Source organism: Xenopus laevis, chromosome 3L, assembly GCF_017654675.1.
Source record: "Xenopus laevis strain J_2021 chromosome 3L, Xenopus_laevis_v10.1, whole genome shotgun sequence".
Classification (NCBI taxonomy): domain Eukaryota; kingdom Metazoa; phylum Chordata; class Amphibia; order Anura; family Pipidae; genus Xenopus; species Xenopus laevis.
This window is the reverse complement of record NC_054375.1, coordinates 25,285,724-25,299,906: the sequence shown is the minus strand read 5'-3', so window position 1 is coordinate 25,299,906 and position 14,183 is coordinate 25,285,724. Positions and strand designations below refer to the sequence as shown.

The window sequence follows — 14,183 nt, the reverse complement described above, 5'->3', positions numbered from 1 at the left end:
TTAAGTTGTTTTTCTAAAAAAAAAGTGATCAAATTTTCAAGCTTAAATTTTTAAATGAGTATTTGAAGTTTTTTTCAAATTTGAACAAAATGTGGAATTTTGATCTACATTGACCATGTATTTCTATGGATCTCAATATTCATTTTATTTTGACTCCACCAGGCCAATTAAGTGAGATTTAAAATAATCCAATTCCATAAATTGCCTTAAAATGATATCAAAATTACACTTGGGGGCCGATTCATCAATAGTCGAATATCGAGGGTTAATTAACCCTCGATATTCGACTGGGAACTAAAATCGTTCGACTTCGAATATCGAAGTCGAACGATTTAGCGCTAATCCTACGTTCGATCGATCGAAGGATTTTTCGTTCGATCGAACGATTAAATCGTTCGAATCGTTCGATTCGAACGATTTTAATCCAACGATCTAAGGAAAATCCTTCGATCAAAAAAAGGTTAGCAAGCCTATGGGGACCTTCCCCATAGGCTAACATTGACTTCGGTAGCTTTTAGCTGCCGAAGTAGGGGGTCGAAGTTTTTTTTAAAGGGAAAGTACTTCGACTATCGAATGGTCGAATAGTCGAACGATTTTTCGTTCGAATCGTTCGATTTCGTTCGAATTCGAACGAATTTAACCAATTCGATGGTCGAAGTACCCAAAAAATACTTCGAAATTCGAATTTTTTTAATTCGAATCCTTCACTCGAGCTTAGTGAATCGGCCCCTTGCTATTTAGTCATTTTCCTTAGACAGAATTCCTTAGACAGAATTGGCAGAATAACTAGTAAGAACAAGTCCATCAAAGACCAAAGGAAAGTATAATTAGTTTGTAACTTGGAGTTATAATATAATTGCAACAACCTGTTTCTTCTTTTTATTCAGAGCTTATACTTGAAATGACTTGAAAATGTGTGTGAATATCCATTTAGAGCTAATTACTTTAAAATGGTTAAAAAAAATAAAGAGAAAAAAAATGTACAGAATCTGATTTCTAAGAGGACTTCCATTAATTATAAATTATTAAGATATTTAACAGTCCATCAATATAGTATGCCTTCACATAAGGAATTTTCTGCAGGTATCAGCTCATGATAGAGCCACTTTAATGCCACAGTCTGAAAATAAATGCATGGGTATCAGAGCCCACAAAATGGTCTTCTGTGTGTATTTAAAAAAATTTAGATTTTGTTTTATCTATAATATAGCTATACAACTTTAAAACCAGAAATATAAAACTAACAGGTCTTTTGTCTTACACCCCACCTTCTGTCTGTATTTTGTTTGGAAATAGTGGCCCAGCACCAGCTTTAATCCATCTTAATCATCCATCCTAAAGTAGTATTCTTACAATATCACATACTTAGCTGTATTAAGATTAGGGATGGGCGAATTTGACCCGTTTAGTTTTGCCAAAAATTTGCCGGTGACGAAATGTCGCCGCCGCCCATTAAAGTCCATGGGCGTCCAATTAATTTTGTTGTGCAGCAAATTTTTTTTGACGTGCGACTTTTTTTTCTGCAGAACGCCATACAAGTCTATGGGCGTCATTTCTGTTTCGAAACAAGGCGAAAAAATTCGCCCATCCCTAATTAAGATGTTTTACAAGAGGTTATGTTGATATAGATGGCTGCAGATAATACTATGGAATATTGGTGGAACGAATAACTTCTGCTATTTGGTAATGGAAGGATGAAGCTAAAATGTGATTGGCTATATGAGATTGGGGGTTTAATGGAACAGGCAGAGCTATGTTTTACTTTCCAATTCCACTTAGCTTCACCCAATATTTTTTTGGTCAATATAAACAAATGTAAAAAATATTTCTAGTTTACAGTACAGTATCTTTTACTTAAGCTTGTACATTTTATCCCATATGATACCAACCAACTGGCTACATTTGGTTGAGCATTCCCTTTAACACCTGAAAATATTTTCTTCTTGTTAGGAACAATGCAATAGCATAGGGTAAATACAATAACATGTAAACATAATGCTTTAATAATCTGAGAATTACAAAACTTCAATATATTATTGACACATTTTATTCAGTGACTGTCATTTATATACTGGATAAAAGAATTTACGTTTTACTTAAAGTAGGAATATTTAAGCAATACACTGTAGATGGAAGTTTCAGACCAAATAAACTGAAACGTTGAAAAAAAAAGTTTTATATTGTGATGTTGAATAACCAGCACCATTCGTTTCAATTTTTGCTATAAAAAAAGTTAAAATGAACTGTATTATTATTTTACTACCAGAGTAGTTTTTAAAAGTTGTTGCCAGTAACACGACCGATTACAAAGCAAATTTGATTAAAATCTAATCTAAAAATCAATGGACCATAAACATTGCTTTAGAAACACTGTCTGAGATAAAAAGCTATGTTGATAAAACTATTCTTATATATACAAAACCAAAACACAGTAGAATATCGTTGCAGGTCTTTTCTTAGTCAACATTCATCTGTTGGGTCATTTTAAATGATGTCTTTTTTTCATTACGAGGTAAAATATATTGAAATTGAATATAATGTGCATACAGTTTATACATCTCTGATATAACTGGATTTAATAGGCTAGCTTAAAAAGTCACTGGCATGAAAATACTGGAGGAAAAATACTGACACACAAAGGTTTGGTTTTACAGTGAAGTAGATACTGCTTGCAGCAAAATCTCAAACTTCCAGAATTTTGAAATGCCCAAGAAAAGGCAGAGAATTCTTCTCTTTTTTTTTTCCTTTTTTTGTTTCAAGAGGGGGGCATAAAGCTTATATAAGTTTGCTGAAATTTAATAAATAAGAACATCTTATAATATATAAAACAATATAAACATTTATATGCTACATGCATATCATATAATTTAAAGGAATAATTTATATGTAAAAACAATGCAGTTATGATCTTCCGATTTTCCTTGATAATGCACAAACGCAGGATGTGTCTATTCTTATCCACCGCCAACCCACCATTTTGTTATTTTCTGAAGTCAATGCTCTCACGTAAGTTTGTGAGGTTTTACATTGGGAATTCCAGTGTTTGTCGTCTATGCCACGACAGCCATTTTTGACAGGTCTTGCCTCTTTACACCTTGTTTCATAAAAGTATTGTTTCACAGGAGAATTTCCTGTTTTAATTTCCCCCAACACAGTTACTTGGTGTCCTCGAATGTCAATTGCATTCATTTTGTCTGTAACCCACAAACTTTCACTGTCACAAACTGAATATTCCCCTCTATGGCCTTTATGCTCTGCAAATCTTTTTCTCCTTGAGGTTCTGTTATTTACCACCGTTGAATGCCCAATATAATCATCCATTAGGTACAAGGGAGGAGGTTCCAAAGGAAGGCTATCACTCAAAAGTACCCTAGGTGATTTGTATCGCCGTTGCTTCTGCTGTTTTACCAGTTCTGCTTCTAATGAGATGACTGGTTGAAAGTCTTGTTTCATATTATCATCCCCATCCAAGTCAAGAAGAATTTGTGGCTTTGGTATGGTGCTTTGATGGTTTTCTTTGGTATCAACCGTCTGCTTGGAAATCTTGTTTTTCAAAAGGTCTGCTTGAATAAGTTTGATAAACAGAGAATTCATCGAGTTTTCTGGCAAATTCCTTTTATCCATGTTGGTAGCGTGGATGCCACAAAGATATGGAAGAAACATCACACAAAACAGGATGGACATCACCCTATTCACCTGTAATATCTGGGAAGAAAAGATAAAAAAAAAATTGTGAAAAGAGTTAAAATAATGTTGACTGTAGTAGGTGTCTTTCTGCACATACAGTATCAAACAATCTTGTGACATAAACTGTTGGCTGTTGGAATCAGGACTTCCTAATATAAGTAATGTAATACTTAATTCTCCCCTTCAATGTACTATCCCATATGCTGAACAACTTTATATTTCATCTGTTTCTGTTATAAAACATTTCTGATTTTTATTTTCACTGAAAATGTTTCTGCTCTTTGCAGGCAAGAACAAATTTTCATTGACTTATATACAACCGTGGTAGGTCTGAGTAGGCAGATTTTCTGATTCTGACTTTTTACAGCATTGGGGGTATAATAAATGTAAAAAGAATTGAGGTTTTTTTCCCACTAAAAATTCGGATTTTATAGTAATAAAAGGTACATTTTTCGAGTTTTTAGCATTCAGACTTAATAAATAACCCCCTTAAACATTACTATATGAACACTTTAAAAGGCTGATTACAATGTAACATTGGCACATAAAATCACACAGTAAATTCTGTGCAGTTATAAGGAAGTTTGGGAGAAGGATGAGTAGAAAAGCAGCCATGATTAGTGATTTGTTCTATGGAACATGGGTTGAAATAAACTGAGATGCAATAATTACAGTATGTGCTTTACAAAACTACACAAGAACTTGCAAATTCATATTTGACAGTGTTTATGATTCTTTATATAGATAGGGTGTTACTACCAGACTCCAAATGTGCCTTTGTGCATATTTTTCACAATATCGCTTTTCATAAAGTCAGTATTGAATCTGTTATGTGATGTTTCTTGTAATATGGGTATCAAGTTCAACTTGATTAAATGATTCACATCTTTTAAATCAGACTTAAATTTTAGTCTTATCTCCAAACCAAAAAGCTGAAAAAATGGTGTTAGATGATTTTTGTGGCAGCTATACACACTTTGGCAAGGACTCGGATAAGATGAAGATGTAGTTCGATATATAGGGTTGGCACAATGTTTTAATAACTCTTATGGCTGTCCAGTATCTACAGAATGACTACATTGTACATCTTCACTCTGCTATAAGAAATTTCCACCACTTCAAAAGAAGGAGAAATTTGTTCACAGATTCCACAGAAGACATTTAATGCTCTCCTGTTATTCTACCATAAGTTGCCACTTCTAGCCAGAGAGGACACCTAGCGCTAGGTGATTGCACCCCTTCAATCTTTTGTACACACCTTTGTTTTTCATAAGCATATAAACTCCAACATTGCTCAAAGTCAGTTTGCTAAAAGTTATTTTTAAGTTTTTACTTTACTATAATACAGATACATCTAAGGCACACTTTTTCTCCAAAAATGAGCACATTTCTTTGGTCTAGGTTGTGTTTCTGTATAGCAGCTGCAGGGTGTATGAAGCAGGAACAAGACCAACAATGCCAAATAACATAGAAGAATGAAATGCTCCATGGTATAAGGTACGATTTAGCCAATAAGGGTTGTATAGCAAAACAATTTCCAGGTGGGAAAACTTTGGCCAATTTATGCCCCCAGGTATTTAACTAAAAATTATCTTACTGGAGACATTTTTATATTGGACACATTGATTAAAACTGAAAAAAAGAACACCACAGGGTGGCAAGTAGACAACCATCTGTGGAATGTTCTGAATGCCCTCCCTCATAACCCATCTGTATGGTTGCTGTTAGATGCTCTTGGATCTAGGCATATAAAAATAAGTTTATGACACGGGAGGTCCATTTATCGAAGTCCAAATTAGATTTTTTTTGATTGTCCGCACGAAAACTCAGGCTTTTTCAGATTTTTGCCCGAAAACCACAAAATCTTAGGATTATTGCACAAAACCCAGCAAATAAAGATATCTTTGGGACTTCTCGCATTGACGTATGTGCAACATTGGCAGTTCAGAGATTTTTGCTGGATTTTTGGATTCTGACTTTTTCCATTTTTGGGGTATAATGAATTTTAAAAAAAATTTAGGTTTTTTTTTCACTAAAAATTCAGATGTTATAGTTAAAAAAAACACATTTTTCAGGTTTTTGGCATTAGGATTTTAATAAATAACCTCCTTGAGTGCCAAACTGTCCAATGATCTGCCTTTTCACCCAAGTGTATTAAGTTTAAGACCAGAGGGTGTAATCAATGTATCATATTCTCTGAGCCCTCAAGTTGCAATGAATGATGCAATATTGGAAATTCACAATTCCACACTGTTCCTAATGCAGAACCTTCCATCTTTATACCCATCATATCTTTTAAATACACATTTCTTTTTTGACATAGAGTCAAGAGCAGAGTATATTTCTTTCCTAAACTCATGTAATATTGTGCCTGGGCCCCAATTTGGTGTTTGATCACAAGTTGGGGTGTTTTTCTATGACTAATAAACAAAACAAAAACACCCAACTGCCTTCAGTTTAATGAGAACAACCCTCATTCTATCCTTTTCTGCCCACATTCCTTTACATCCAACTATCCACTCCAGGTAACTCTATACTAATTTTGCTGACACATTTACCAGTGCTATTCATGTTGAGCATAAGAACAATGTTGGGACAAACCACACTTAACATGATAGGCTCACTTTATCATCTAGGAAGAAATCACATAAGAAATAACAGAAATTCACAGAACAGTTAGGCCCTTTGCCAATGTAATTACAGTTTGAGAAAATGTTTCTTCCCACACAGAATGTAAAAAAAAACAAGGAAAAATGCACTGCCATAAGAGAGTAGATGCGGAATACCAAATGCACATCAATAAATACCATAATACTGGCCATTTGTTATGGGGCAACTCAAACTTAAATATTCTTGTTGCAGTGTCAACCATGGCATCAGGCCTGGACTGGGAGTCAAAATAGGCCCTGCCATTCCAAGTACACAGAGGCCCAAACAGCCCCCCACCAGCCCAAACAGCCCCCTACCAGCCCACTATATGGTACCTTTCTATTGAACCATACAGCAGCCCCTCTGTTGAGTTCTTGCCAGAACTCATAGATTGCCATGGCATGCAGAAGTTTACAAGATGGAAATACCATGCTAGAAGGTTGGCACTGATCATATTTCATTTTCTTATGTTAAAAATGACAAGGAACTGGGTTAGCAATGGATGGGATCAATGTAAGAGTGGAGTATAAATGAATAAATATTAACAATTATGAACCATGAACAAAGGGGTCAAGAGGAACATAGTGATTCTCTGTATGAAAACCAGTCTACGGATCAATCGTCCATTTGTCTGGCATTTTACTTTTGGTTATCTGTCAATTTTATGATTCTTTGGTAATTCCGAGTGTAAGTTTAGAATGGCCTCCGTACTGACACCATCCCTAATGCAATCTAACTGAATTAAGTTATTTGCGCATTGTTAAGGTTTGTGTGGATGAGATTCAGTACTACAAAACCAGCGCTTATGATTCAAGTTAAAGTGATTTGCTCACTTTAAAAGCTTTTAAGACAACTCCTCTTTTTTACATATTGCTATTGTTTCTAAAATAAAATGCTTGTAGAGGATGCCTGAAATGAACTGAATTCTTTCAGTTTTAGGCAGCAGATATACTATATTGTAAAGTTCTTCCTGATACAGTAAACTCATTTTTGGATCATAATTCACAGCAACATTCCTTTTTAAAGGGGATGTACTGTATGTGCTGTTGTACAGATATGGCTTAACAAAATGCTGCCAGACAACCTCATCCGGCACAACATATAATCAAAGATTCATTAAAGATTAAAGCATGTTTGGATCTGTAGTAGAGCACCATTAGGCTCTTGGTTCTTCTAGTCAAAACACTTATAGGCTATAGGCTTTAAACACGTTTTTACTTGCACTGAACTCCTCAACATCACTATGTCCTTCTAATTCCTTTTTACAGTCAGAAAGTCACATTGCCCAGTAATCTGCATGTGAAATACCATCAGGTTTAAATAAGACTGCTAAGCAGGATTGTTAATGAATATCTCCTTTCATCTCTGTACACCTCCAAGAGTGCTGTGTTTTAGAGTGTTTATAGAGTGCATATATACAGAGTAAACAAAGACTATCTGAATACAAACTCAGTTTTTCTTAGATTGCATGAATTGGAATAGCTATAAATTATTTTTTTAACAAGACAATTTGTGTGGAAGTCTATTCTGCTAGAACATATGTGTCACCCGCAGAATTCTACTTTCTCAGTATTATGCTCCCTTTCCATCCAGCCAAATCCCTTAATGTGCTTGAAAGGGTTTTCTAGGCGAGGTGCTGTACTTGTTAATTATAAGACGGAATACCCAGTTCTCTCTTTCTGCTTCCTCAAATCAGAAAACAGGGATTTCCAGGCTATTTTGAGGATACAGCAACTGTCCCACCACAAATAGCTCCAGCAAACAAGTCTTTATAATGACATTGTGGCATCAAGATACAATATGGCACCTGTGTAACTAACACTACATTAGCTCACAATGATCAAAGATCTCTCTATGGAGTTTTAATACTCTGGTTAAGACTTTAAGGGGGAGATTTATTATGTGGTGTAGAAACGGGCTGAATAATTTGCCATGCATCGTCAGGCATTGCCTTGTGAAAAACTGTGTAAAAATGGCGTCATTTCTTTTTCTTTGAGCAACTTCCGCCAGAACCTACTTACAAAGGTATAAGCAGTGGAAAATAACCGTGGAAAATCTGGCGTTTGCATGACGTAAAATATCACACACCTTGATAAATTCACCATTATTTTACACAGCTGTTTACACCGTTTTTCTGGCAAATTTTATTTTACACAGCATAATAAATAGGCCACTAAAAGTAAGTGACCACATTTTTTTAGTTTTTCTTACAACCTGTCTAATCATGAGTATGTAGGCCCATCAACTGAGCTATTTAACCACTCAGCCTTTAGGGGATCAGGCAAGCTTGTAAAACAAAGGCAATGTATTACCAATTCTATTGTATGTGATTTATTACACATTAAAGGGATACTATTAACAAAATAGAAAGTGTTTGTTTTTGCCTTAAAACATTTTTCCATGATTTAATGAAAGGGATTAGCTAATTTGTTCACCTTACTTTTAATATAATGATTAAATAATGATTTGAAATTCATGTATAAAATTCATGAAAAGATTCATGTATTTGTAATATTACTTTTAAATACATTTACAAATTAATTTAAATTAATCAATACTTTCATGATTTAATGAAAGGGATTCATTTAATTTATTTCCATTCTTTACTTTTTCAGGTATAAGTCCTGTTATCCAGAATGCTCGGGACCTAGGGTTTTCCGGATAAGGGATCTTTCCGTAATTTGGATCTCCATACCTTAAATCTGCTAAAAAAATATTTTAACACTAAAGGGTTATTTATTAGTCCAACATTATAAGTCCAAATTGAAAAAACTCTAAAAATCCTATTCTAATTCTTGAAAAACTATAAAATCTGAACTTTTAGACCTGCCTAAGGTTGTATATAAGTCAATGGGAGAGGTCCCTATCCTATTTGGAAGTTTCCGTGGTTTGCACTGGAATTAGCCTGAAAATCTGACTATTTAGGACTTCGCGGGCAAAAATCCGAAAAATCTGGGCTTTCCGGGAAAAAGCCAGAAAAATTTTCAGATTCATGAAAAAACTCAGAAAAAAATGTACAATTCAGGTATTCGCTCCATTTTATCGAGTTTGTCCCTGATCCAATGAAATTGTGCTTATTTAATTATAAATAAGGTCAGGTCGTAGATTCTAGTTTGGTCGTACTTTTTTATTTTAAAAAATCTGAAAAAAAATCGGATTTTGATAAATTACTAGTGATGGACGAATCTGTCCCGTTTCAATTCGCCAAAAAATTCACGAAACTCCGAAAAAATTTGTGAAACTTTGAAAAATTCACGAAACACATTGAAGTCAATGGCGAATAAAAAAATTATAACGCACGACAATTTTGACACAGGCAGTTTTTCAGGCGGCAAAATGTGGAAATTCGTCCCTAATGCATGCCTGTCGAATAAATTCGCCCATCTATAAATACTATAAATAACCCCCTAAGTAAACCCAATAGGATTGTTGTGCCTCCAATTAGGACTAGATATATCTTAGTTAGGATCAAGTATGGTTTTATTATTACAAAAAAAAAAAGATTTAAAATGGATTCTGTGGGCTTCACAGATAACAGATCCCATACCTGTACTTAAAAAAATGATAAGTAAAGTTTTTGTTAGATTTTTTCTGCTATTCATCTATCTATATCTATCTAATGTTAGGAAATTTTCACTGGCAAATAAATCAGTGGTTTGAAATCTTTTTTTTTCCTGTGTTCTATTAATGCTCTGCAGGGTGAGGTATTTGTTTATATAAGAAAAGTGGGAGGGGAGGCAAAACAAAACATAAGTTAAAAGAATTTAGCAAGTCCCATAGCAAAATGGGACAGATTCACTCATTATTAGTGATGGGAGAATTTATTCGGCAGGTGCAAATTCGCATCGAATTTCTGCGTTTCGAAAAATTGCAGCGAAAATTCGCCGGTGAATTTGAGACAATTCCGACACCGGGGACAATCCTAGGTGCCCATTGACTTTAATGGGTGGTAGAATTGGTGCCAGCTCCGGAATTTTCGCCAGCATCGGAATTGTCGCTGTCGTCAAAAATAATTTGAAGCCGGCGTCAAAATTTTCGTTTCACTAATTATTCACCGCTTCGCAGGAAATTCGCAAATTTTTTATGAGAAACAGGAGAAATTCGCCCATCACTACTCATTATCTATCTCATTATTTATCCAAGAAACATTTTATAATCTGCTGGGAGACATCTAGATGCTGAATGTAAATATATAGACACACACGCGGCATGCAGTATATCCACTTATGCAGCTAGTAGATACAACATTTTCAGAATTAATTGAAATAATTGTTTTTATCGGTAATTGAATTAATTTTTTTTGATGATATAAGGCCAAGTATAGTTTCAAATCTAACTCATTGTAACCGTTAGCAAGTCATCTCATCTCCGTGAACTTCAAATAGGGGCAGGTGTTTACTTTTAATATAACAGTCAGACTGTTTTTCATACATAGCCACATTCCCATTCGTTTGAAATTGCTGTTATTCATTACAAACTGGTCATTGTTTTGCTAATTAAAAAAAACTTGAAAATAGGTCGCACTGCTGTTTTTGGGACAACCATGAAATAGCTGAAATATTATTCTGCTAATGATTAAGGAATGAGCCCATAAATTACAGCATGATAAGCCCTGGGAATATTTAGCAACATAAAGGAAATGGTCATACTATCCCAAATCAATCACAGGGTATAGATTTGAAAATAAAAAAAACAACAGTCTGTAAATGTTTCTTGCCTCACCACAGATTCTTCTTTTCCCATGAATTATTCCTGTCTTCAGATGTTCTTCAAAAACTTGGATTCATTCTTTATTCCAGACCCTGAACTTCCTCCAGGAATAACCTGCAATGTACAATTACATACCTTAAATTACTATGCACAAACTTCCCCTTTATGCATTTATAGATTCAAACACACAGTATCAGTGGGATATATCTTGCAGCCCCCAAAGCAATCACCCCAAACTTCAGATTACATCTGGTATGGACAAACACATTGTCCTAATACAATACACAAATCCTCTTTCCTCCCTTTTCAATAAAAAATTAATGTAGGTATAAAGTATTCATTTTTATTCCCTTTATTCTCTGATTCCTAGGTAGATTATCTTAAAATGATGATTGGAAGATTCTACTGCAGCCACGATCACGTCCAGCATGTGCAGTGCCACTGGCAGTCGAAATATGAAAATAAAATCCAAGATGGAGAGCTGACGGGGGACACCTTTAGGCTGTTAAACCTCAGGTTTAGTCCTGTTGTAAACACAAGTAAGTCATGCATATACCAGGACTACTTCTGGTACCTTCAAAAGCTTGTTTTCAACTCAGTACCACAGCAGATGTGCACACTATAACGGGGACTAAGGAAACATTAAAGAAAATGACAACATTGCATAAAGACAGAACATAAACTCCCCAGTAGGAAAAGTAAAACTGGTAGGCATGATGGCTTAGAGCAGTTGTCCCCAACCAGTGGCTTGGATGTTGCTCTCAGTGTCTTCAAAGCGAATTCCAGGTTTAGGGGCTACTTTTGTTTGCATTAAAAACAGGTATACTGCCAAACATAGTCTTCTGTAGGCTATAAGTCCACATAGAGTCTACCAATCACAAGCCTATTTGGCAGCATCTCCAGTAGCTTTTTGTTTGCTTGTGTTGCTCCCCAACTCTTTTTACATTTGAATTTTGCTCACGAGTAAAAAAAAAGGTTGGGAACTTCTGGCTTAGAGTGATAATGACTGCAGAACATGTTGAGACTTATGGTATCTGGACAAGTAAATTGAAAAAACCCATACTGTTATTCAGGAGGAGTGACTTAATGTGCTCTGAAGGACAGCAGGTCTACAGTGTGTGGTGTTGAGGAGTGTCCCCAACAGAACACAGAGCAAACAATAGCTTTATTTCTGCTTACTGCACTTCTAGCGGTTTCAACTTTTTTTAGCAGCCTTATTTTTCAAAGGCAAAACTCGGGTCACATCCATGTCATACATATGAACTAAAGTAATTATGCTTATACTTTCTTGTAGACATAACTGTTACTTTTTTATATTTGCTGCACCAAAAGAGCCTAGAATGATTGTGTTTTGGCACTTGAGACATGGCAGAAGCTGCTGAGATATATGCCAATAGACCATGGACCACGGAGGACATAAACATATAGCTTGTTGTGCTTTTGACAATATCATGATATATTCATATGTAATTTCAAGTTTATTATGGAGGCAGATTCCTAAGGTGCTACATTTAGAGGGTCCAATTGGGAAATATTTAATTTGTCCAAATGTCTATGTTCGTTCTTTCAACAGTTTTGAATTATAATGTTCTCAAGACTTTCTTTATATTCTTTTTTCTTCCAATCAGATGGAAGGCACTAAACAGTTGTGTCTAGGGATGGGCAGATTTTTTCGCCTTGTTTCGGATGACTCCCATAGACTTATATGGCGCTGTGCGTCAAAAAAAAATGACGGCCCATAGACTTAAATGGGCGGCTGCAACATTTCGGCGGCGGCAAGTTTTTGGTGAAGCGAAACCGGTCAAATTCGGTCCAAGCCTAGTTGTGTCTGATTATAATGGAATATGAGCACAAATATCATACAGTACTCTACCTCTATTAGTTAACATCAATAGGGCTATGGGGAGTCTGTTTTTGACTTGGTTACTGATCTGCAATGCTGAAAGCAGTAGAAAACAGAAAAAACTGTTTTAAATAATTTAATTATTTTTTGCAACAAGGGGCACTAACAGATCCTTAGTGCTCTAACTCTTTGTGATAAGTGGGGTAAGTATGCAGGGGTTATACATACTGTTTGGAAGTGATCTTCACTGATACAATACAGTATATAAATTTCACAGTAAAGCAATAATAAACAACAAGGACACACATTGCAATGTTATGCTGTCTATGGACAATACCAAAAAGTCTAAGGCACACAATACTGTATTCAAGAAAGTATTTGCATTTCTAGGAAGCAATCTTGTTTGAGTAGATTGATCCCTACCAATAGCAGCATTGATTAAAACATTGTGTGTGCCATGAGGCAATGACACACTAGATTAAGTTTTAGGATTAGGGCTGAGTCACTAAATCTCGAGATTTAAGATGCGGGTGCTTTTATTATCCTAGACCTCACACATCAGACATTAAACTGTAAATTCTGTAGAATAGGAAGGTAAAGTAAATAACAGATACTATGCACAAGGATATGCCTCCCTTAACAAGTCAAACCAGAACATATTTAAATTTACCAAACTGTCAGTATACTAATGTATCTGAATTTCAGTCAGATAAGATACAGGCTAGGCTAGATTGGGGGTGTAAAGGCTCAATTACAGGGTACAGCGCTGCGCAATATGTCGGCGCTCTATAAATACATGTTAATAATAATAAATACTCTGATGCACTGGTTTCCTCCCATTCTCCAAAGACATACAGACAGATTAGCTAGCTCCAGATAAAACTGGTCCTAGTGTATGTAAATGTGATTATAACCTTAGTTACACTGAGGCAGGATCCAAATGACGTTTCATCTCTAAGAATATGTTGGTGCTTTATACATAAGGAACAATAATTATGTATATATATTTTTCTATGATATTTTTAAAAATATTTTCTAACTTGCATGTATATGACTATTTATTTTCTATTTATTTTACTAATATCCACCCAATTCTTTCAAAGCAGATAAAAAGTCTGACGTTAAAGTAAAAAGCATACAGCCTAGGGGCATCAGAGTAGGGCAATTTGCATTATATTTTAATGATTTCTGGACTTAGAGCTATAGGAACATGTCTTTCCTGCTGCCTGAACATAATTGGCTAAATTGGCTAATTGGCTCAGCATTCCATTGCACCAGAACACCCCAGATCAAT

General features: G+C 35.1%; 1 protein-coding gene across 3 annotated transcripts in view; it reads right to left on the bottom strand.

The window, feature by feature from the left end:
• Nucleotides 1–1,533: 1,533 nt before the first annotated feature.
• The window catches only part of ntf3.L (neurotrophin 3 L homeolog), a 47,088-nt gene continuing 34,438 nt past the window's right edge, over nucleotides 1,534–14,183 (bottom strand). For 2 of the 3 annotated variants that reach the window (XM_018250851.2, XM_018250852.2), the window contains exons 2-3: nucleotides 11,059–11,160; nucleotides 1,534–3,705 (exon numbers count right to left, since the gene is read on the bottom strand). In XM_018250851.2, the coding sequence (XP_018106340.1) occupies nucleotides 2,902–3,705; nucleotides 11,059–11,079 (825 nt within the window). In that variant the 5' untranslated portion in view covers nucleotides 11,080–11,160 and the 3' untranslated portion in view covers nucleotides 1,534–2,901. 3 annotated transcript variants of the gene reach the window in all.